Genomic DNA, 25,051 nt, shown 5'->3' with positions numbered 1-25,051 from the left:
CACAGGCTCTGCTGGTTTTAAAATCTAAGAATCAATAAAATGTGTCTATCCTGTTACCCCTAGTAGAGGTTCTCAGGCATAGAAAACCACCATGAGAATGCATTTCTAGTCATAAAGTTTAACCAATGGGGCTTAAAGGTCAAGAGCATTCTGGACATTCAGTTTATTTAAAGCACAACTCTGGTTCCTAATCATCTCAGTTCTTAAGTATCTGTTCTTCAGCATCCTTCCCAAAAGAGTGATTGCCAAAATTCTGCTTGATTTAGCACCCTGTATGAGTCAGCTGGAAAAAGTGACTTGCCAAGGTAACTCTAGGGGAAAAAAAAGGCAAAAATGCCATGGAGGGGACTTACAATAATGTGATGTCAAGAGGAGCAGGGAGGAAGAACTGCAAGATAAATCTTATTAAAGGAAATGTTCTGGGCACACGACACATCAAAACACAGTTCACTTGGAAATCATAACTTACCATTCAAACTGTGAATACAAGGAAAATATAACAAAATCCAACATCAGCCTTCAATATTCACAAGATATTCATGAATCTACATATCAATGAGTATTGATTTTATAATTACACAGATCACATTGCTTTTCATGAGCTCACCACAGTAACAGAAGGGAAATTTTATCATTGTATCTATAGTAATTGTATACTAACTATAATTAATTGTATCTATACTAATTAAGAGTGTTCAACTGAATGAAAATAGGGCTCAGTTGTTGCCTCACCTGCCCTGAAGTCTTCTCTCTATATTAAGATGCATAAGGTGCCTTTCTTTACTCGCAGAATTCCTCTGCCTGTTTCGCTCTCACTGTATTGTCCACATTATCTTTTATCTGCTCTGTGTTCGTCCTCTAGACTGTGACCATCTTGAGGACTGGGTCATGTGTTTTTCATCTTTGTATCCCTAACGCGTAATAGTACTTGGCATTTGTTAGTAATCAGTAAGTGTACCACATGACTGACTAATCTAGTCTTCTTTTTACTTGATTAACATATCAAAAAGTCTAAACCAATGCTAAAGTAACTAACTAGCCTATGAACTGTTTGTTAATAGTTTATAATGCAATAGAATTCAAGCCAGAATGTTAAAAGAAAAAGAAATGCTTCCTTTTAAAGAAAGTCTTGCTTGAAAAAGTATCTAGCAGAACTAATGCTTTGTGATGCAGCTGATTGACATTCTTGCCCCATTTTGGTTCAAATACTTGAAAGTTGGATGAAGACATTTTCATGAGAAAAACTAAAATGCTAAGGGGATGGGTAGTTAAAATTAACTTTATGGTCTTCATTCATCTTTATAAGCACAAATATTCATAGACTGTCAAACTGATTTAAACTAAAGACACCTATTTTCAAGGGTAAAAAATAAACACAGACACAGGGCACTTAAAAAGTTTTTAAAAAGCCAAGACACATAAAAAAAAACTAATAAATTTTTAATTAGAATTTTTTCCTTTTTTTTAACAGGACAAGTAACAGATTACATCAAACTTCAGAACTTCTCAAATACCTAGTTATTATACACATTCCCATCTGTCTTGCAGGGAGGGATCTTGGTCGGCTTAACAGTTTCAGGTAAAATAAGTTGCATAATAGTATATATTACAATAATAAATGTACAATGTTTACATGAAATATGTTTTAGAAGCAAGAAAAAGATGCATCTGCATCAAAGGCGACCTTTTAAAATGCCACAACTATTTTTTACATTCATTCTTGCAACAGGTTACAAGATGGGGGTCACTAAACTCAGATAAATCACTAAGATGCACATAAAATACAGGAAGATTGGTTACTTTATATATTATATATATTTATATTTTCACACGTTAGCATCTGAGACATAAACTGAGAATTTAAAATTTATTCTCTTCAGATAACAAATCATTTTTTATTCTTCATAAACAAGGTGCCCACAAAAGCACATAGGTAAGGCACAATAGGGCTTTCTGTTACAGAATAGTGTGCATCATGTTTACTTAGCCAGAAAACGTGCATTATCTGTGCAAGTTCATGCTGCAAACCCAACGCATACAATAAAACGAAAAGGAAACTGAGCTTTAAATAAAACCAAAATTGGTACAATTCCAGCTGCTTCACATATTCATTTGGACTGACAATTATATATCAACAGGTTATTTTTAAAAAGCCAATTGTAGATTACAAGTAAAATTTACTCAGCAACTATTTTTATCTGAAATAATAAACAGTAATAAAGTAAGTTTACTGAAACAAACTAAATACTGAGGCACAAAGCAACGGTCAATCGTGCATTTACTATACTGCAAACTTTCATGACCCAAAATTGCAAGTATAATTTGTCAAATACACATTCTGCTGCAACAATGTGCCCTGCTTTAAACTTGACATACAACAGAGGCACTAACATATCATTAAATTATAAATAGATTGGGAAAATGACTTAATCCCAATGGTACTATGTCACAGCCCTGGTATCTATAATAAATACAGCTTTTCACAAAATATTTTTCCAATATCTGCCAATTTCTTCTTTATTGCTCACATAAATTTAAATCTATTACAACTGGTATCAGAACTTTCACACAAAATCATACTCAGACATTTTTATATAAAACCTATAAAAGATATTTTAAACTTGTATCTAATACTTCCAGGTGTTTGGCTGTTTGATCTATGCAAAAGTACAGCCATATGTGTATATCTGTGTGTGTGTATATATACACATCTATATATATACACACACATATACACATACATATATACACACACATTAGATTATGAATAAAATAGAAAGCTTATTTTACTGCTTTAATGCAGACATCTTCACAAAACAAGACTACTTTCACCACCACCAGCATTTATACATATATACAAAGCCAGTTTAAGTACATATACATCCACTTACACATATTTGTAACCACTAAGCCCAAATTAATTTTCCCATATTCCAGCTGTAGCAAATGAATCACTTATAAGCAACAGAAACCTAAGGTTAAATTGGGAAATCAACAGTTTTACCACATTAGCCTGTAGGAACTATGCAGGTGACTGCAAACAAAAATTTACAACATTAGTTCACAAGAAAGTATGGGACTACAAGAAGCCTTTTCATCATGCTTTTGTGTGGTTATCCAAACACTTCTTGGTGCAAAAATACAACCACCACATCTGAAAATGCTTAATAAAGTCAATGTTCCTCATGCAAAACTTTAAATGCATTGGCTTAACTGAGCTCCAAAAACTGAATGAAATAATTATCCTACCTACTCAGCATTGCTGCCTCACTGCTAAATCCCTTTGGAACCTTAAGACTTCTGGAACGTTCAGAGATGTATTCATCAATAAAAATATTACATACAAAAAGCACTTAAAAAGGAAGACAAAAAGCCAAACAGGAATTTTCCTATTATAAGTAACAGTCTTAGAAATGGAAGGAAATCTTTTCAGGAACTTCCTTGAGAATTGGTTAGGCCAGTCCGAAGACGAAGATGAGACATAGAGTTCATATGTTTATTTGATGGCTTCAATGGAGTGTTGGAAGTGAGAGCCTGGGGAAAGCGATGGTGGTATCTATCTAGACGTAAATATTTTACTGTAACCAATTTCCCTGTTGTAAGATAAAAATAATATTTTAGATCAGTAAAACTGTTTAATATTTGCAGAAAATTAACTGTGGTAAAAGACATATGAGCACAAAACATAACTAAAGTCATCTAAAATTATTACTCAAAAAAATGCTAACCTAAATTCTTTTACTTGAAATCTGGTATAGTTTAAAATTAAACTATAACTATCTTTTCAAAATGTTTATAATACTCAAATTTCTTACCATCAAACCAAGAGCCATGCAATGCTTTAAAAGCCTTTCCAGCATATTCTGGAGACAGACATTTAACATATACACAACCCTGGGATATTAAAAAAGAAAGAAAATAGTCTTAGTTTAATAGCAACAAATCCAAAACATGAAATTCAATACTAAAAGTTACTTTACCTCACGTGAATTTTTGTCTACTGCAATGTGAACAATGCCATCATTATCACTGCATTTTTCTAAAATTGCTTCTTGAATTGCCAAATGCCACTGATCCCCTATTTCCCTAAAAGTTAATGAAAACAAAAATCAACAACCATATTCCTACTCGGTAAAAATTCTTCATTGTCTCTTACAACATATATATACTACTAGAATTGGGATAGTTTTAAAACCACATATGATTTTAATTGGTATTAAGTAAATGTCTGTTGACTAACAGGAGGTGGATTTAAAAATAATAATTCAGAAGTCTCAGCCCTCCTCTCACTTTCCAGTAAAAGAGTGCAGAGAACTGGCCGGGTATGGTGGTTCATGCCCGTAACCCCAGCACTTTGGGAGGCCGAGGCAGGCAGATCACGAGTTCAGATTGAGACCATCCTGGCTAACATGGTGAAATTCCGTCTCTACTAAAAATACAAAAAAAAAAAAAAAATTAGCCGGGCGTGGTGGTGGGCACCTGTAGTCCCAGCTACTCGGGAGGCTGAGGCAGGAGAATGGCGTGAACCCAGGAGGTGGAGCTTGCAGTGAGCCTAGATCATGCCACTGCACTCCAGCCTGGGCGACAGAGTGAGATTCTGTCTCAAAAAAAAAAAAAAAAGGAGTGCAGAGAGCTGAGGCAATAAAAGACTAGCCCACCGCTGCAGAAAAAATGGATTGGGTCATTCCTACGTTTAAAAATCCTGTGTACTTACAATTATTTCTGTTTTCTTTCTAGTGTTAATAAGTACTTTAAATGAGTTGTGAACTTATTAAAGTTGTAAAAGTTAAATGTTATTTATTTTGAGACAGGGTCTTGCTTTGTCACCCAGGCTGGAGTACAGTGGCGTGATCTTGGCTAACTGCAACATCTGCCTCCCAGGCTCAAGCCATCCTCCCACCTCAGCCTCCCAAATAGCTGGGACTATAGGCGCATACCACCAATCCTGGCTAATTTCTTTTGTATTTTTTGTAGAGACAGGGTTTTGCCATGTTGCCCAGGCTGGTCTCAAACTACTGAGCTCAGGTGATCCACCCACCTCGGCCTCCCAAAGCACTGGGATTATAGGTGGGAGCCACTGTGCCCGGTCGAATGTTATTTTCTTTAATTGTAATGATATGTTCAAATTCCTAAAGAAAAATCTTAGTAAATACTATATTTGAGCTTCTCTTTTCCAAAATAATGATACAGGACTAACATTTTGTACAGTCACCTCACTATAACGACAGTTCTAAGGTTTTTCTGCTGTAGTAATGGACATTTGTCTTGCTTGTGAGACAAAGATGGTGGGAGAGAGAGGAAAGTGACTTCACTTTAAATCACAAATTTTCACCTTAGGTAATAAAATAGTGGACTTGTGAGTTCCTAAGATACGAGGTGAGATTTCCAACAGAGGTATCATCATACTGCTAATTGTTTCTATCTCTGCAAAATTAGAGGCGGTGTCTCTGTGTGTGTGTGTGTGTGTGTACGTGCGCGTGCAAACAGGTGTGCATACTGCTTCCTCACATTTCCAATTCCTCACAAATTCCAAATAAGCTGTCACTTATTTGGAATTTCATCAATGAGTGATGAGACTCTGGGGGTATTTTATACATACTGTAATTACCACTGCCGGGACTTTTAAAACAAAAAGAATTTGATCTGTAATATCACTCCACTGTCGAGACTTTTAAACAGAATTTGATCTGTAATATCACTGCATAGATAAGCAGTACCCTCAGGAAGCTAACTGTAAGAATTATTACAGCTTATATATGAAATACTATGAATTCTAAGATAGTCACTTTTGACTGTGCTATTCTCTGGAAGCATGTTGTTTGAATTATAAAGTGAGAAGTTCTTCAAATATTACATTGACAAGTGGAGACAGGACTTTGTAGAGAAGCAGGTGTATACATCTTTACAGGAAACGTTTTACAATTTGAGATTTGAAATTTTTAAGAAGCAGTGATTTTTTCATCTATATTTTCTACTGAGGCAAAAATATTGACAGTCATGTATAATGACATGAGTCATTAATTTGCCTCAAGCATTTATCTATTTATCTGTTATGGGGATTCATAGGGAATACAAAGATTTATAAAAGTGTTACAAATCTTTATACATTAGTGTCCTTTGGCCAAATCTTTGCTTGGAATTTAATGAAAGAGAAAAACATAACGTTTTTGTAGTAGAGATTCAGAAGAAAAACATTATCAATTACAGACACACCATTATAAGAATATCATGCATTTTCCAGCCAAATATTCAGAATAAGAGTTACATGTACCCCTGATCATAATACTTACATAACGGGATCAAACATATTCCGAATCTTTAGACACGGTGTCAAACTATTTGGCGGTGAATTTCTTCTATCTAAATGAAATGCTACAAAAAACAAGTTAGATTTACTATTTGTCATTGTTCCAATTTGTTGAAAGGTATTCACTTATTCAGTTCATTCGAAAAATATTCACTGCATGCTTTTACTAGGAGCCAGACCCCTGGTTAGATGTTAAGGTGAATAAGACAGATAGTCATTGCTATCAAAGAGTTTACAGTTTAATGGGAGAGACAGATGATAAAGTGTCATGCAAGAAAGTACCACTGTGATTATTAAGTCCTAAGAAAGGAAAGTATAGACAGCTTTTTAAAAGTAACTTAACCTCATATGAGAAAATAAAAGTTCCCTGAAAAAGTGACATTTATGTGGGAACTGAAGAGTAAAAATTAGCAGGGTGAAAAGGAGTGTGTAAAGGAAAATTTCAAGCAGAGGTGACTGCTTGTACACAGCTCCTGGGGCAAGAAGGAGCAAATGTGGCTGGAGTAGTAAGAATAGAAAGATAAATCTACAGAAGATGTCAGATTATTTAAGATGATGTAGGCTACAAAAAAGTATTTGGGCATTATCGTAAGAGTAATAGAAAGCCACTCAAGTGTTTTTAAGGAGAAGAGCATGAGATCTGTCTTTTAAAACTACAAATTTTAAAATACATTGTTATGTGGAGACTCGGGTAAAAGCAGAAGTGAATGCAAGGTGACCAGTTAGAAGGTTATTATTATATTATAGTTGTCTAAGAAGGAGAGGATAATGATGTGGGTAAGACAGGCCAACAGTGCAGGTGACAAGTGGATAGAATCAGGGCATATTATGAAGTAGACATGACATGACCTGTTGAAAGACTGGACAAAGAGGGATAAAGGAGAGATTAAGAATTACCCCTAAGTTTATGCAGAATCAACTCGGAAAAGGTATCATTAACTAGACTAGGAACACTGGAGAGATCAGGCTGGTGTACATGTTGAATCTGTGGTGCCCACCTCCTAGTAGAGAAATATATAGTTGGGTACAAAAATCTGAAAACCAGACTTCATTCAAAATAAAAAATTGGGGAGTTATCCCAATATGGTAAATTAAGTCACAGCAAGATGATCATCTAGGAAGAGATGGCACAGTGGGAAAAAAAAGATGGCCTTGAGAAACTCTAACACCTAGAGGTGAAGAAAAAGAGGATAATCTAGAAAAGGACTGAAGAAAAGTCTGAGGTAGGAGGGAAAAAAAAAAAGAAGAAGAAAGTGGCATCCCCAAATCCCAATGAAGAAAGTTTCAAGGAGGGCTGAACTGTCAAACACTGTTAAGAGGTCAAGTAAAATAAGGAATTCTCTATTTTCAGTTTATAGGGAAACTGAAATGCATGCATCATTTAGAGGAAATAGTATAATCGTTGGCAACATCAAAGCATCATTTTTTAATTTAAGTTCTGGGATGTATGTACAGGACATGTAGATTTGTTACACAGGTAAACGTGTGACATAGTGGTTTGCTGCACCCATCAACTCAAACCCATCACCCAGGTATTAAGCCCTGGATGCTTTAGCTATTTACCCTGACAGAGCATCACTTTTACGCCATGTTTAAAGAAGCCTCTTTTTCAAGCTTTTTCAAAGCGAAATTTAATGGGAGAATAAAAAAGGAATGACTGGACTTTGTATTGCATGTCCAAAACAACTTACTTACCTTTTCCACAAATACTGTGTTTAGCAAATATTGACATACTTTTATAGGAAAAAGTCATAATCTTCTGATGCACTGTTTTCTGCTTTTCTGTGTAGCAAAGGTTTGGGTACATATGGCAGCCAATCTTCAAAACCCCCTACAAACTTATCCCTTCCTTATTTATACATGTTTTTGAAACTATGTAGGCATTAAGAAAAATATAGAAAGATACCCACAAAAGTTACTTGGCAGGACGGATATATAAATAGAAAGGTCTTAGTAAGAGGAGGCAGGCAAAAATTGGAAAAAAAAAGAGCAGTTAAAAAGTTATAACTTCACTTATATACATACAAGTTATATATATTATACTGTATATATAACATAAATTATGTGTTATTTACATAAAGAAATTAGATGAAAAGAATGCAGTTAATATATATAATACTAAGTTGCTTTAAGTGAAATAGGCAAGATTCAAGGAATATTCATCTTTATTAAAGATAAACCATTTATGTTTGCATTAGCAAGGACAAAAGTGTGGAAGGATACTTAAGAAGCTAACACTGATTCCTTCTATGAAATGGAACCAGAAAGACAGCTTTGCCTTCATACATCTTTGAATTGTACTGTTTCACTTAACACATTTTTGTCATTTTGAAAAACTGGAAGAATATTACTTTTTTGATGTTTACAAATACATACCTTGACCTTGCCATACTTTAGAAGGTATAACTAATATTTTGTCACAGGATGCAGAAGGCTGGATCCACCGCCAAACCAGAAAATCTGCACCACCTATTCTTCGTGTTTCCGTGCGAACTCTAGACTCATTAGCAGCAAGGAAGTCAACAGCTCTATCCCAGACTTTCTTCATTTTTTTCCTATCAAGTGGACAAAATGGCAAATTTACTATCATCTTGGCTTATGTCATCTTTTTGAAATATTAGTATCTGAGGTAATGTTAACTCTAGCTGTTCTTACCACTACTCATGGAGTTTGTTCAAAGAAGATTTAGATGCCTATACCTCATCTCAGATTTACTGAGTTTCAATTTCCAGAGCTAGAGCACAAACATCTGTATTTTTTTTCCCCCAAAGCTCCACTGGCGATTATGTGCTGCTAGGGTCAAGATGCTGCTTCAGGATATGGAATTATCTATTATTTTCAAAAAGTTGTATTTAGTTTTTACTTTAAAATCTTCATTAATAATAAAATTAGTACTTAATAAACATTAGTAAAACACCAGCCACTGGCTATCATCTATTTCTTTATCAATATGAAATTAAAGGAAATAAGATGGAGACTAACAACAAAGAATCAAGAATGCCTAGGAATGAGAATGACTTAGAAATCCAGGTGTCACTCAAAATCAGGAGAATAATAGAAGAGAATTTAGAAAGAGAGTATAAAGTACAAACAAAACAAAACCTGTGCAGTAAGTCAGTCTAGTTGAGAAGGGTCACAGCTCTCAATATGATTTTCAATACTGCAGAAAGCACCCATATTTTCTGATTTACTTGAACTCATAATGCTTTGAACACACCTGTCATGAGGCTGTATTAAGGAATCGCGTACATGTGGAATAGGCATGTAAGGCTGTAAATCTTTGTTTTCCTGGCAGGCTTCATTATGACTTCGTAAAACATCTAAAAATAAATAAAATTTACAAAGGAATCAATAACTTGACATAATGTTGTAGTTTAATCACACAATGACTCTTGCAGAAATACTTGAGATTCTTAGAAATAGTTGAAATTCTTAGAAATACCATACCTATAATCTTCACCACCATATCATACATCTGTCTTGTTTCTTCCTCTTCTTTTGTCCATCGATATTTCATGTAACGCAGAACGACACAAACCATCACTACACCTGTAATATTAATATACTTTGTGTTTTAAAAATTGTGGTCAATATCACTCAATAATATTGCAGTGATTATTTTAACTGCCACAATGGAATGAATCTTCAAGACAGATGGCTGAATTAGCTATACGATTAAAACTACATAAAAAAATTTAATACTGAACATTTTCCAAAGTTTCACTTCTTTCTAGAAAAAAGCATTTCTTCCATTACCTTGACAAGTGAACATTTAAATTCTAACTACTATTTAAAAAAAAGTAAATATAACTATGTTTCACAAACTTTTTTCCTTTGTAGCATAAAATGACTAGAAAAGTGAATCTCGTAAGACTAAACATACTAAATCTTATAAAAATCATCTTAAAAAAGAAAATGAATTTTTCTTTTGTTGTTGTTGTTTTTGAGATAGGGTCTTGCTCTGTCATCCAGGCTGGAGGGCAGGGGTACAATCATGGCTAACTGCAGCCTCCAACTCCTGGGCTCAAGAAATCCTCCTACCTCAGCTTCCCAAGTAGCTGGGACTACAGGCACATGCCACTATGCCTGTCTAATTTTCAAAATTTTTTGTAGAGGTAGGGTCTCACTATGTTACCCAGGCTGGTCTTAAATTCCTGAGTGCAAGTAATCCTCCTGCCTCAGTCTCCCAAAGTGCTGCGATTACAGGTGTGAGCCACTAAAGCTGGCCAAAATGAATTATTTTTAAAGAAGAAAGAAATAATTAAAAAAAAACCTATCACCTAAATCCCTATTATCAATTTAAAAATGATAAAAATTTTAATTTAGGTAAATGACATTTTAAAAACTAAACATAATTTTAATAAACTTAATTTATAACACTATTATTTAAAAATAAGCTCAATTTTTATATTTTTCAATTCTACTTTCTAAAGTAGATTTCTATGTATACACTGACCACACTTGTTTTTTTTGACAGTCTTATGACAAAGTTTTATTCCTACCTCTCCTTATATTACTGTATTCTAAGCCCTTAGAATGATCCTGACATTATTTTTATTATATTTAGAGAAGACATCTAGCTGTGACTTATGTGGCAACAATCACAAAAATGAATTCTCAACTCTGGCATTTAGTGAAATACACACAAAAATTCAGACTGCAATTTATCTCCTTTCTTACCTTTACAACTTACCTAAGCATAACAACAATAATCTGTGAGTTACAGTAACAAAAGCACGTCGAAAACGACACCAAAAAGACATCAGTGGTCTTGTGGACTGTAAAAACTGCACATCAGTTATATTTGTCAATTCTTCCTCAGGGCCAAAACCAACACACCTATGTAAAAATAAGTAAGGTAGAATTTAAAGTCAAAATCACTTCTCCCAGTACAAAATGGTCAAAGTGGAAATCAGATCCTTTACCTTATTCCAACATCTTTTCCATTTTCTAAGATCCACTGCAATGAAGTGTTAAATATACCTTCATATTCAGGACCTAAATCCTAACAACAAAAATAGAGAAAAATAACTATTCTTAATCTACATTCGACTCTCTGTAAGGTATCCCTTATAACACACTCTATATAACATTTTATTTTAACTACATAACATAAAATATTCATTACTGAAAATTTAAAAAGAATGAGAAAAAAGAAAAAAAAAGTTAGCATTTTCCCACTACTCCAATATAATCAGTGTGAATATTTTGCTTTTTTTGTTTTTAATTTTACATATTTGGGAACTGAGTCTCTCTCACTCAGGCTGGAGTGCAGTGGAACAATCTTGGCTCACTGCAGCCTCTGCCTCCTGGGTTCAAGCGATTCTCCTGCCTCAGCCTCCCAAGTAGTTGGGATTACAAGCGTCAGCTACCAGGCCGGGCTAATTTTTTTTTTTCTTTTCGTACTTTTGGAGAGACGAAGTTTCACCATGTTGGCCAGGTTGGACTTAAACTCCTGACCTCAAGTGATCCGCCAGCCTTGGACTCCCAAAGTGCTGGGACTACAAGCATGAGCCACTGCGCCGGGCTTGGAAGTTCTTTATTATCATTAGTTTATCAGTGCCATCATAAGAGTGAATTCACCACTTTTTAAAATGCCATACTATTTACAAATGAACAAAGAAATGGCAAACTCTTCCAGATACGGATGTTTCACAGACATATTCTCAACACATAAAAGCAGTAAGCCTATCAACTAAAGAAAAACTGACTGGGTTACCAATTATAAGATTTGAGCATTCAAGTAAAAAGTAGAATTTTGAAAAACTAGCATTCATCTTTGTGATCTGGACAACTTCACAATATTTGAAGACCTTTCCAATGAGATTTGTGTAACATTCACAAATGCAGGTTTTTGATATGGAATAATGAAATGTGACCAATGCATTTGAAAAATTCTGATTTTTATAAAAACCAATCACGCATATAACATGCATAGGTAAAAGATCCATTCAAAGTACAAAATAAACAAAAGGATTTTATGAGACGAGAGTACAAAAAGTTCACTGATACAGTTTGACATTCCACATTGCAACTAACATTTAAGAAACTACTACTTATAGAGGTTTGGTATCATATCAAAGAAGAGTATCTATCTACAATTATCTGAAAAGGCAACTAAAATACTTTCCAATGTTTTGACTACATATCAATGTGAGGCTGGATTTTAATGACGTACTTTAACTAAAACATCATGACAGGTTGAATACAGAAGCAGATAAGAATCCAGTCTCCTTTTATTAAGCTACAAATTTAAGAGATTTATAAAATATATAACAATGCCACTGTTCTCATTGAATGTTTTCATTCTGGAAAAGTCACTTTTCATAAAAATACATTATGTTAACATATAATAGATTCATTTTTCTTATTCTAAATACATAAATTTTTTCAGTTTTAATTTTTAATATAAACATGTATTTGTAATACATATGTACCATTAGAAAGTAAATATATCTTTCTAATATAAACAAAAACATATAAAAATATATCTCCCACAAACAAAAGCCAGAGAGTCCTCAGTAATTACAGGGAACCAAAAAGTTTAAGAACTGCTCTGTGTGGGTAGAGTATTTTTAAATTAAAATAGTAAAAATAAATGTGGTATCATACTACACATACTATTGTTCTATTTGCTTTTTTTAATGGAACAAAATATTGTGTCAATGTCAGTATACATAGAAAAAATCCTATTTTTTCAACAAAATAGTACACCATTGTATGATTATTCTACACTTTTAATCAACCCCTTATTAATGAACATTTAGAGTATATCCAATTTTTAAAATTTATCAAATATAATACTGCTATAAACACCTTTACCATGTGCCAAGTACTATTTTAGAAACTAGAGGTGCAGCATAAACAACACAGTGAAAATTCCCTATGTTCATGGAGTTTGTATTATTAGTATGTCTTTATGTCCTTTTTAACCAAAAAATGAATTTATTTATTTTTTTTTTTCTGAGACGGAGTCTCACTCTGTCAACCAGGCTGGAGTGCAGTGGTGCGATCTTGCTTCACTGCAACCTCTATCTCCAGGGCTCAAGCAGAGTCTTGTGCCTCAGTCTCCCAGGTAACTGGGCTATTACAGGCATGTGCCACCACACCCAGCTAATCACTGTATTTTTAGTAGTAGCAGAGACAGGGTTTCGCCCTGTCGGCCCGGCTGGTCTCAAACTGCTGGCCTCAAGTGATCTGCCTGCCTCGGCCTCCCAAAGTGCTGAGATTACAGGCATGAGCCACCGTGCCTGGCTCATAGAGGAAAAAATGAATTTCTAAACACAGAAATAAAAAGTCATTACAATCTCTCTTAAAAAGAGATTCTTCTAAGAAGTGCCCTATTGTATTTTATCAACAAATTCTTCAGCAGCATTGGAAATTGTAAGGTTTTCATTTGATCAGTATAGTTTACTTCCTAATATAAAACTGATCAGTTATTCTAATGTATCAAATTTGCAAATGTAATACAAAGTTTTATAAAGCAGAACTAATCTTGTTAGGCATCGTTACATGAAACTACTATTGGGATTTTTAAGATCATGAAGATAACTATAGGCCATCTGTCTTTTTAAGCTTGGGTGTTTATTATAGCATTTACAAATATCAAAAAAATTGCAATGTATTTAATGATTGAAAAAAGGTTTATATATGAGATCATTTCAATGGATATTATGAACTTAGAAATAATCATGATGAGAGCTAAATAGCTATCTGCTTAAAAAAAATAAAACTACGTTTAATTTATATATATATAGTCATACCTCAGTATTCATGGAGGATTGGTTCCAGGATGCCCCATGGATACCAAAATCCACAGATGTTCAAGTTCCTGACATAAAATTGCATAGTATTTGCATATAACCTATGCACATCATTCTTATACTTTAAATCATTTCTAGATTACTTATAACACCTAATGTAACGTAAATGAATATAGACAGTTGTATTTTTTAAATCTGTATTTTTTCCATTGTATTTTTTTTTCTTTTTATTCCCAAAAAGATTTTTGATCCACGGTTGGTTAAATCCGTGGGTGCAAAACCCATGTACACGTAGCGCCAATTGTATTTATAATTATAAAAATATATGTACTCATATGAGTAGCATAAGAATGAGGATACAAGTGATTTTTATTCGCTTTAATATTGTATTAAAATATGCAATAAAGTTACACAAAAGAATTTCAGGCAGTTAGTTTAAATTACTACTAGAAATCACTTTGTGTATAAATGAAAATCTACAAAGGTTATCAGTGCAGCTGAAGACAGCATTATTGCATTTAGTTTTCTTTGTAATGTTGTCACTACCATACATTTTTAAAAAGGATTTTGTGTTCATTTGGTTCTTCAAAGACACAGATGTCACACAGTACCCTTGAAATGCATGCATATATTAAAAATGAATGAAATAAATGTTGTATTTACTTGTACTTATATACATGCTGTTCAGCTTGTATTACTATGATTTGCCTAGTATCATGGCATGCTTTGCATTACTACATATACTACTGGACAAGTTTAATCTAGTCTTCGAAGACTAGACTATAAACATAAGTTTCAGATAACATAAAAACAAACTCCCAAGGTTATTAGTTGCAAATTTTAAATATAAAAATTTTAGGAGGCTGACATTATAAATATTACTGTTCTCATCAAATATCCCTTAAAAATTAACAAGGACACCCACAGATCTAAAAAGTTAAGTACGAGGAGGAATGAAGGCCTTAAACCTCTTAGTTACAAAATAACAAGGGTAAGAAAAGACGATCTGTTGTTATTTTCCCTTTTTCTGTTTTCCTTTCCCTTGTTAATGTCACTTGACATCCACTCACTATCTGGAATACAACGAAACCACGGAATGTTCATTTTATGGGTACACATTCTCAATAAACAATTGATTATTTAAAACCTCATTAAGGATTTAATAGGCTGTTGAGGTCTAAAATATGCCATTATTTCCACAAATATATATATATAGCATTCTACAGTATTAGAAAATGGAATTTTTATAAAAGCAAAAATTGAATTATTTGCTTGTGCCAAATAGTTGATGCTAATACTGTAGCATACATAGCATATACCTGATTTTAACAGTTTAAACTGTTTTATTATTCACTTTTTGTAGCCACCTGGTAAGCTGTGGGTACGGCAGGGGTTGGTCAACTTTTTCTTTTTTCCGTGAAGGGCCAGAGAGTAAACGCTTTAAGCTGTGCAGCCATATAAATTTCTTTCTTTTTTAAAACCAAGCTTTAAAACTGTTGTAAAACCACAGCTCACAAGCCATACAAAAACAGGCAGGCTGGATCTGGCCCATAAGCCATGGCTTGCTAACCTCTGAGGTAAGGCATTCCAGCATCATAAAACAAACATTTTCCAATAACTGATGACAAAAATCAGGAGGAAACTAAGTTTTTAATTTTTAAGGCACAACTTTTATTACTATTGTTTATTACTATTTACTTATAGGCAAGAGCTCAGTCAGTATACCACTGACTGCTTCATGTAAATCTTTCTAAATTCGAAGTATATTTTCCCAAATCTTAAATCTAACACATGTGTGTACTCACACATACCCCCATGACCTCTCCCAAATGTTATTTTCAAAATAATGGGTCAAAAATGTGTAAACCCACATCAGATGCTCTGAACTTGGACTACAGTTTCCAAGTACAAAAATAATATTGTTTCATTAAATAAGGCAACAAAACTTTAGTTAGTAAGAAGGGAAAAAGGCACTGGTATAGGCAGAAATCAAGCAAAGACTAAAAACCTACTATGGATAATTTATGAAACTGATAATTTACATAGTAATAGCTATGCAGCTTTCCAGCTGGTGAATATTCTAGTGAACTGTGAGATGATATACACTATACATCAGATGGCACCTTTTAAACTTAATTAAAATATAACACACAAAAATCCACAATGCTGAATAGGATATCACTCCTGATTCAGTAAGAATTGTATGATCTTTCACCTGCTAGAATAACAGAAAAAAACATAGTCTTTAGAACCAAGTGGACCCAGGATCAGATGCTGGCTCCATTATAGATTAGCTATATGTACAACCTTAAATGGGACAAGTGAAAATATGCCACCTATTCAGATGTATCTACTTTGACCACCTTTTCCAATCCTAACCCTTAATAGCATCAGTTCACTGCCCACTCAATAGCTGGAGCTAAGGATTATGAATCCACTCCATCCATCTAAGAGGCAGAACAATATATAGAAAAGAGCAAGTACTCTGGTTCTATTCCCAGTTCCATCACATAGTAGCTGGATACTCTAGTTATTAGCCCCTCTATGGTTTAGTTTCTTTATGAAATTGGTCTAATACCATCTATCTTGTTGGATCATTCTGAAATTAGAATTAACATATAGAAAGTACCACATTGTACTTTATAAACTTTAATTATTATCATAAAATTTCCCCCTCACTCCACTTCTCAGAACACTCATTTTTCCACACAGGTTTTATTAACAGTAATTAGCATTCTAGGCCATAAAAGTCTATCCAGCCCCATAATTTGACACATTTGCAGCTGTCTACTTTCCTATTTTCTTCACAAATCTTAAACATATTCATTGTGTTAAAGGTTAAGCAGGTTTTGAAAGCAACCTAGGAACGTAACCCCCATTCATTACATCATTCCATAAAAAGTTATACAAAGTTACTACCGTTTAACTTAAAAACCAACCATGTATTTTCATGGAAATATAAACTATGTATTTCTTAAATGTTCCACCAGAGGGACCTCTTAACTTTTCACAAATTAAAATAAGCTTTCAATATCAAAAATGAGTTTTTTAAAAAGCTCAAGAGCAGCACTGGAGTAGTTAGAAAAATAGTGTTTAAATTATTTAAATTAGTTATTAAGTTTATTAAATTTCCTTTGAAGAAGAAAATTGGATAAAGTAAGAATTAAACATAAATAAATTCAAGAAAACAAAAAACATGTTACTGAGGCTTATTCACTCATTTTCTCCATCAAACATTTACTACACTTATTGTGCTTAAAATGTACTAGAAGTTGTGAAAAAATTAGCTTATACCTGTAGGGACTCTACACATTCTTTGCTTTATTTATTCCTCAATCTAAAAATTAAATGTGTTGCTGGTGAACCTACAGTGCAAATATATGAAAATATGTAATAGATCTCTTTTTCCATAAGCAGAAGCCCCTCCACATAGATATTATAATCCTTGTTTGTTACACCTTTGTAAAGAGTTTCCTCCATATTTATGCCAGAATATGGACAAAATAAAATAAAATAAAGGCTAGATTGTGCTAAAGCAGTTATTTCAAATTGGGAAGTAATACAGCAACATATATCAAAAGCACTTTTAAAAGTTCATGCTGTTTGAACAAGTAATTTCCTTTTTAGGATTATTTCCTAAGAAATATTAGAAAATTACTATATGCAAAGATTAGAGTGATTTCATAATATTGAAAAACCACAAACCAATAAAATAAAATCATATAATGAAATATTCAATGATAGAAAACATTTTCAAAAATCGTTCAGTGGTTTTTGAAATACACACAATAATTTCAAGGGAAAGACACATGAATATTTATAGTATAAAATATTTATAATAAAGTAATATTAGCTTTAGAAAAAAAAAATTATTTCTTTATTTTTGAGACAGGATCTCACTCTGTCAACCAGGCTGGAGTGCAGTGGTACAATCAAGGTAATCCTCCCACCTCAGCCTCCTGAGGAGCTGGGACAACAGACGGTCTACAGAGTCATGTGCCACCACACCTAGCTATTAAATTTTTTTTTTTTTCGTAGAAACAAGATCCCACTCTGTTCCCCAGCCTAGTGTGCAACACTTGGGCTCACATGATCCTCCTGCCTTGGCCTCCCAAAGTGCTGAGATTATAGGTGTGAGCCACGGTGACTACCCGGTATTACTTAATTTTACGTTGAAAAAATAAGCATTATTAAAAATAGTACTTTAAGACTTTTATATAGACCTTAAAGCTATATTTTTGGGGGCAAAAAACCCTGTTTAAAGCTCTCTCTGTTTTGCTTTTGGCAGTACAAACTGCGTCTATGGTGATGACAAACCACAGCAGGTTTTATAGCATTTGAAAAACATGAAAAATGAGATTCCAAAAAGAAAAGGTAACAAAAACACACAAACATAAGCCTAACTACATAAAAAGAGTATTAACATTTTACATAAAATAATTCTTTAATTAAGAATGAAATTAAATTAATCCACAATCTTGTAAAAATATGCAACAGAAATTCTAATAAATAAGACAAAATCTAATATGAAACATAAAATAACTCAAGACATAAAAATATTCTAAAGGCTACAGAGTTCACTGGAGAAAAAGCATTTAATATAATTTAACATCTCTTCATGATAACTCTCAACGAACTAGGTACTGAAGGACACAATAAAGGCCATATATGGCAAACCCACAGCCAACAGCATACTGAACGAGAAAAAGCTGAAAGCTTTCCCTATAGGAAATGGAATAAGACAACAGTGCCCATTCTCACCACTCTTATTTAACATAGTATTGGAAGTCCTAGCCAGAGCAATTAGGTAAGAAAAACAAATAAAGGGCGTCCAAACTGGAAAGGAGAAAAATTGTCCCTATGTGCAGATGACATGATGTTAATGTAGAAAACCCTAAAAGTTCCACCAAAAACCTCTTAGAACTGATAAACAAATTAAATAAACTTGCAGGCAGAAAATCAATGCTCAAAATCAGTAACATATACCAACAAAAAACTAGCAGAGAAAGAAATCAAGAGAGCAGTTCTACTCACAATAGCTACAAAAATAAGTAAATGAATAAAATACTTACAATTAAATTTAATCAAGAAGGTAAAAGATATCTAAGAAAAACCACAAAACACCAATAAAAAAGACATCCCATGTTCACGATTAGAAGATTATGAAAACAACTACACTACCAAAAATAATCTATAGATTCAATGCAATTCCTATCACAATACCACTGACATTCTTCACATAAGTAGAAGAAAACAATTCTAAAGTTCATATGGAACTATGAACAGTCAAAGCAATCCTGAGCAAAAAGAACAAAGCTGGATGCATCACACTATAAAACCTCAAAATATACTACAAAGCTATAGTAAGCAAAATAGCATGGTACTGGCATAAAAGCAGACACACAGACCATCGGAACAGAATAAAGACCCCAGAAATAAATCTACATATTTACAGCCAACTGATTTTTGACATAGGTGCCAAGACCATTCACTGGGGAGAGGACAGTCTCTTCACTAAACAGTGCTGTGAAAACAGGCAGAATGAAACCAGCCTCCTTATTTCTCACCATACACAAAAACCAACTCAAAATGGATTAAATAATTTAAGACCTAAAATTATGAAAGTACTAAAAGATAATACAGGAGGAATGCTTCAGGACATTAGTCTGGACAAAGGTTTTTATGGAGAAGACACAAATGCAAAAATAAATGGGGTTATAGCAAAATAAAAGATTCTGCACAGCAAAGGCAGCAACAGAGTGAAGAGACGACTAGTAGAATGGGAGACGTTTGCAAACTATTCATCTGACAAGGGAATGATATCCAGAACACACAAGGAACTCAATGGGCAAATGAGCTTAACAGACATCTCTTAAGACATACAAACAACCAACAGGTATATGAAAAAATGCCCAACATACTAATCATCAAGGAAATGCAAATCAAAACCACAATGAGATATTCACTCACCCCAGTTAGAATTGCTAGCATCAAAAAGACAAAAAATAACAAATGCTGGCGAGGACAGAGAAAGGGGAACTCTTATCCACTGTTGGTGGAAAAGTACAGTACAGCCATTGTAGACAATAGTATGGTGGATCCACAAAAAATTAAAAATAGAACTACCATATGATCCAGCAATCTCACTACTGGGTATATATCCAAAGGAAAGGAAATCAGTAAGTGAAAGAGGTATCTGTACTCTCATTTATTGCCACATTATTAACAACAATATGGAATCAACCTAAGTGCTCATTAACAGATGAATAAATAAAATGTGGTATATATACAATGGAATACTATTCAGTCATAATAAAGAACAAAATTATGTGATTCACAGCAACACAGATGCACTTGAAGAACATTACGTTAAGTGAAATAAGCCAATCAGAGAAAGACAAATACCGTATGTTCTCACTTGCGGAAGACAAGTGAGTTAGAAGTCCAAGTTAAGGACTACTAAGAACTTGGCTTATTTTACCTTTGGGGAAGCTAAAAAGTTGATCTCAGGGAGCGAGAAGACAATAGTGGTTACTAGAGGCTAGAAAGTGGCAAAGTGGCAGGAGGAGGGGGTGTAGCCAGAGGTTGGTTAAACAAAATTATAACCAGGTAGGAGGAATAAATTCTAGTGTTCTACAACACTGCAAGGCAACTATAATTAACAACAACTTATTACATATTTTCAAATAGCTAAAAGAGCGATTTTTGAATGTTCCCAACACAAAGAAATTATAAATATTTGAGGTGATGGCTATGCTAATTACCCCACTGGATCATTACACATTGTATACATGTATCAAAATATCACACTATACCCCATAAATATGTACAATTATGTTAATTAAAAATAATAAAAGTGGCTGGGTGCAGTGGCTCACACCTGTAATCCCAGCACTTTGGGATGCCAAGGCGGGTGGATCACGAGGTCAGGAGATCGAGACCATCCTGGCTAACACGGTGAAACCCTGTCTCCACTAAAAATACAAAAAAAATTAGCCAGGTGTGGTGGCGGGCACCTGTAGTCCCAGCTACTCGGGAGGCTGAGGCAGGAAAATGGCGTGAACCCCGAAGGCGGAGCTTGCAGTGAGCTGAGATCGCGCCACTGCAATCCAGCCTGAGCGACAGAGCGAGACTCCATTTCAAAAAATAAAAAGAGGAAGAAAACAAAAAAAGTTACAGTTCATTAATAACTTTTTTTTTTTAAGTAGATATAAGCAGTTTCCAACTTAACTCATGAAAGGGTGCTTCCAGTAACTTCTTTGCTGCCAGTCTCTAGTAGAACTAATCTTATACTCTACTGCTGCCTGGCTTAGACTTTGACTTACCCCAACCCCACGCCTGTGCCCCTTCTTTTTAACATGTACTATTACTGACCCACAGCTACAAGAAAATGGTTGGGAGAAGTGAAAAAGAGGTTAATAATTCTACACTAATCCCTCCTCTTCTTCAGTTCTACCTTAATTACTAGTCAGGTCCTATCTTGTCCCCAGTCCCTATCCCATTTCTTCAGTCCTTCTAACACAATACAGTCAGTCCTTTTATCCATGGGTTCCACATCCATGGATTGAAATACTGAATAGAGTCAATATAGTCTATCATGAATCAAAAATATTTGGGAAAAAAACAGATGATTATGTCTACATTAAACTTGTACAGTCCTTTTTTTTTTTTTTTTCCTTATTATACCCTAAACCAGGGGTGTCCAATCTTTTGGCTTCCCTTGGCCCCATTGGAAGAATTGTCTTGGGCCACATATAAAATACATTAACAATAGCTGATGAGCCAAAAAAAAAAATTGCAAAAATTCTCATGTTTTAAGAAAGTTTACAAATTTGTGTTAGGCCACATTCAAAGCCGTCCTGGGCTGCGAGTTGAACAAGCTTGCCCTAAATGATACAGTATAATAATAACTATTTACATACCATTTACATTGTATTATCAGTAATCTAGAGAAGATTTAAGGTATACAGCAGGATATGCATAGGTTATACATAAATACTACAGTATTTTATATAAAGGACTTGAGCATCTACAAATTTTTGTGGCCATGGGGTCCTGGAAGTAATCCCCAGATACCAAGGAAGAATTAATTATATTTAATATGCCTTAAGAGTCTCAGGATTCTTCTGTAAAGCAAATGAAACTTGCTCCAGGAATTTATGACCAATCATAACACAGATCTGTGGTATTACCTCTCAGAGATCAAATCTCAGAGGTTTAACTACATAACAAAAAGAAAATAGGAAAGAAACACTGAATGGGATAAGACAGTCCTACTATTAGAAGTAAAAACCCATTCAATTATTTTATAAGGAACAGTTTGCTTGCTTTGGATTCCCACTATGCCTTTCTTCATGGAATATTTTATTCTATGTCTCCTTTAGCCTCCTCAATCCAATCCCTTTTCTTGCCTGCACCCTGACATTCGTCCATCCTATAACACTGAGCCCTATAATCATAACTCCTTCTTAGTCAAGATCTTTTTGAATTCTGATTCTTTAACTGTCTAGTCTATTAGCTATTACACTATCCATAAATTTTACTGTCATTAATGCTCTCATCTAGGTCAAAATTGAAAATAAAGACAATAAACAACCTTAAGCAAAATTTCTGTGGCATGTTATTAGAGATTACTCGCTAGAGTGGCACTGATTTAATTAGAAAACACAGAAACTGAGTTTATTGGGAAGCTACTATAATCATCAGGCACTGAGCTAGGCATTTTACATACTCAAGCCTCCCAACAACTTTGACAGGTATTAACAGCAGTCCTACACTCACAAAGAAACGGGTTCAGAAAAGTTAAAGAGACTTTACCAAAATGCAATAGCTTCTACTGGCAGTGTCAGAATTTGACTCCAGATATAATCTCATTATTAAACTGTCTTAGGATCTTTTTGGTACCTACATATAAGTCATGCATTAAGTTAAAAACTCAGTCAATATTTCTCTTTGCTGACGAGCATATCACAGGAGATTATTACCAAAACTTTGCTGAAAGCCTTAAAACATATACTACATTTTTAAATTTTAAAAAGTGGAGGAGTGACATCAGCAAGATGGCAGAATAGGAAGCCCCAGACCCTCCTTCCCTCAATGAGACACTGATTCAACAAAAATACATGGACCAATTCCATTTAAGAAAAATCCAGCAATTAGTTAAAAGGTTCCTGCACCTAGGCAAGCACAAAACCACCTGTATCAAAGCTGTTAAGAAAATTCATGTCACTCACTTCCCAGACACTCCCATCACCCTACAGGGCAGTGCAATAGAGAGGAAACTGCCAACTCATGGCTTCCCCCTCAGAAGGAAAACAGAAGACTAGAATATACATCTAATGGTCTAACTTTTGGAGGCAACTGGTTTCTGTCGTGTCTGAATCTAATAGTTGAAAGATACCAAGTTAAGGACTACTAAGAACAAAGGCAACAGCACTCACTCACCATTGTCCCTACCCCCAGCTCGGCATAAGAAAGTTGAGAAAAACCCCAACTCCTGGCTTCTCCCTGAGGAAGAAAAAAGTTAGACATGCATCCAAAGTTCTGACTTCACAGGGGCAGGGAGCGTTGCCTGGCTGTCTTCTGCCTCACCTGATTCAAAATGCTGACAGGACTCAGTATACTCTTGACACCTGGGGGCCCCTAAGAAGAAAAAGGAGCTGGGCCGGGCACAGTGGCTCACGCCTGTAATCCCTGCACTTTGGGAGGCCGGGGAGAGTGGATCACAAGTTCAGGAGATCGAGACCATCCTAGCTAACATGGTGAAACCCCATCTCCACTAAAAATACAAAAAATTAGCCGGGCATGGTGGCGGGCACCTGTAGTTCCAGCTACTTGGGAAGCTGAGGCAGGAGAATCGCTTGAACCAGGGAGGCAGAGGTTGTAGTGAGCTGAGATCATGCCACTGCACTCCAGCCTGGGCAACAGACCGAGACTCTGTCTCAAAACAAACAAACAAAAGAGTTGGATAGCTTATGGCAGCTCCAGATAATCTACAGACACCAGGGATAATCTACAGATACCAGGGATCAAAAGATTACAAGCTATGAGGAAATAAAACAGCAAAATTTCTCTAATTGGAAATTCACACACAAAAATCCAGAGAGGACACAACCACAACCACAGAAAAGATATGTAAGAAACCCAGAATCTCTACACAGACATATTGGTAAAAGACTTTCCCTGCACAAAGTCTACAAAGGTGGCTGGGTTGTTTTTTTTTTTTTTCTGTTGTTGTTAAATGCATGAATCCCAACACAAAGTAACAAGGCACATGAAGAACCACAAAAACATGGTCAAAGAAACAAAATACACTTCCAAAACATATCCTAAAGAAGTAGAAGTCTAAGGATTACATGACAAATAATTCAAAAAAAGCCATCATAAAGATACTCAACAAGATCAGGAAAACAATGCATGAACCAAGTAAGAATATCAACAAAGAGACAGAAAGTATTTTTAAAACCCAGAAATTTTGGAGCTAAAGAATAACTGAATTTAAGAATTCATTAGAGGGGTTCAAGAGCAGACTGTATCAAACAGAAGAAAGAATCAGCAAACTCAAAGAAGGTAATTTGGAATTATTCTGTCAGATAAGCAAAATGAAGAAAGGATAAAGACAAGAAGGTCTAAAGAACTTAATGTGACACCATTAAGCCAACCAATATAAGCAATATAAGTAACATAGAACTTTCAGAAAGACAAGAAAGAAACAGGCAAAAAAAAAAAAAACCCATGTATTTGAGGCCCAAAACTCCCCAAACCTGGAAAATGGGCATTCAGACTCAAGGAAGCCAATGAATCCTAATGAGGATAAACCAAAATAAGTCCATATTGAGACATGTTATGTTCAGATTGTTGAAACCCAAGGAGAGGAAAGCAGCCAAGATGCAAGCTACTCATTACATACAAGGGAGTCCCCAAAAGACTTTACAAGGCAGAAGAGAGTGAAATAACATATTCAAAGTAATGAAAGAAAACA

General features: G+C 34.5%; 1 protein-coding gene and 1 long non-coding RNA gene across 2 annotated transcripts in view; one reads left to right on the top strand and one right to left on the bottom strand.

Moving 5' to 3' along the window:
- LOC107000914 (uncharacterized) overlaps positions 1-9,224 on the top strand; it is a 33,093-nt gene extending 23,869 nt beyond the window's left edge. Inside the window, exon 3 of the long non-coding RNA XR_003720690.2 lies at positions 8,731-9,224. This is a non-coding gene — a long non-coding RNA (uncharacterized LOC107000914). The remainder of the gene's footprint in view (positions 1-8,730) is intronic.
- Positions 1,478-25,051, bottom strand: part of LEMD3 (LEM domain containing 3) — a 78,612-nt gene continuing 55,038 nt past the window's right edge. The window contains exons 5-13 of the mRNA NM_001258094.1: positions 11,233-11,312; positions 11,001-11,146; positions 9,755-9,856; positions 9,525-9,627; positions 8,684-8,862; positions 6,291-6,372; positions 3,981-4,086; positions 3,816-3,894; positions 1,478-3,593 (exon numbers count right to left, since the gene is read on the bottom strand). Coding sequence (NP_001245023.1) covers positions 3,430-3,593; positions 3,816-3,894; positions 3,981-4,086; positions 6,291-6,372; positions 8,684-8,862; positions 9,525-9,627; positions 9,755-9,856; positions 11,001-11,146; positions 11,233-11,312 — 1,041 coding nt within the window. The 3' untranslated portion in view covers positions 1,478-3,429. The remainder of the gene's footprint in view (positions 3,594-3,815; positions 3,895-3,980; positions 4,087-6,290; positions 6,373-8,683; positions 8,863-9,524; positions 9,628-9,754; positions 9,857-11,000; positions 11,147-11,232; positions 11,313-25,051) is intronic.

This window comes from Macaca mulatta, chromosome 11 (genome assembly GCF_049350105.2).
Source record: "Macaca mulatta isolate MMU2019108-1 chromosome 11, T2T-MMU8v2.0, whole genome shotgun sequence".
NCBI lineage: Eukaryota > Metazoa > Chordata > Mammalia > Primates > Cercopithecidae > Macaca > Macaca mulatta.
This window is presented reverse-complemented; position numbering and strand designations above follow the sequence as displayed.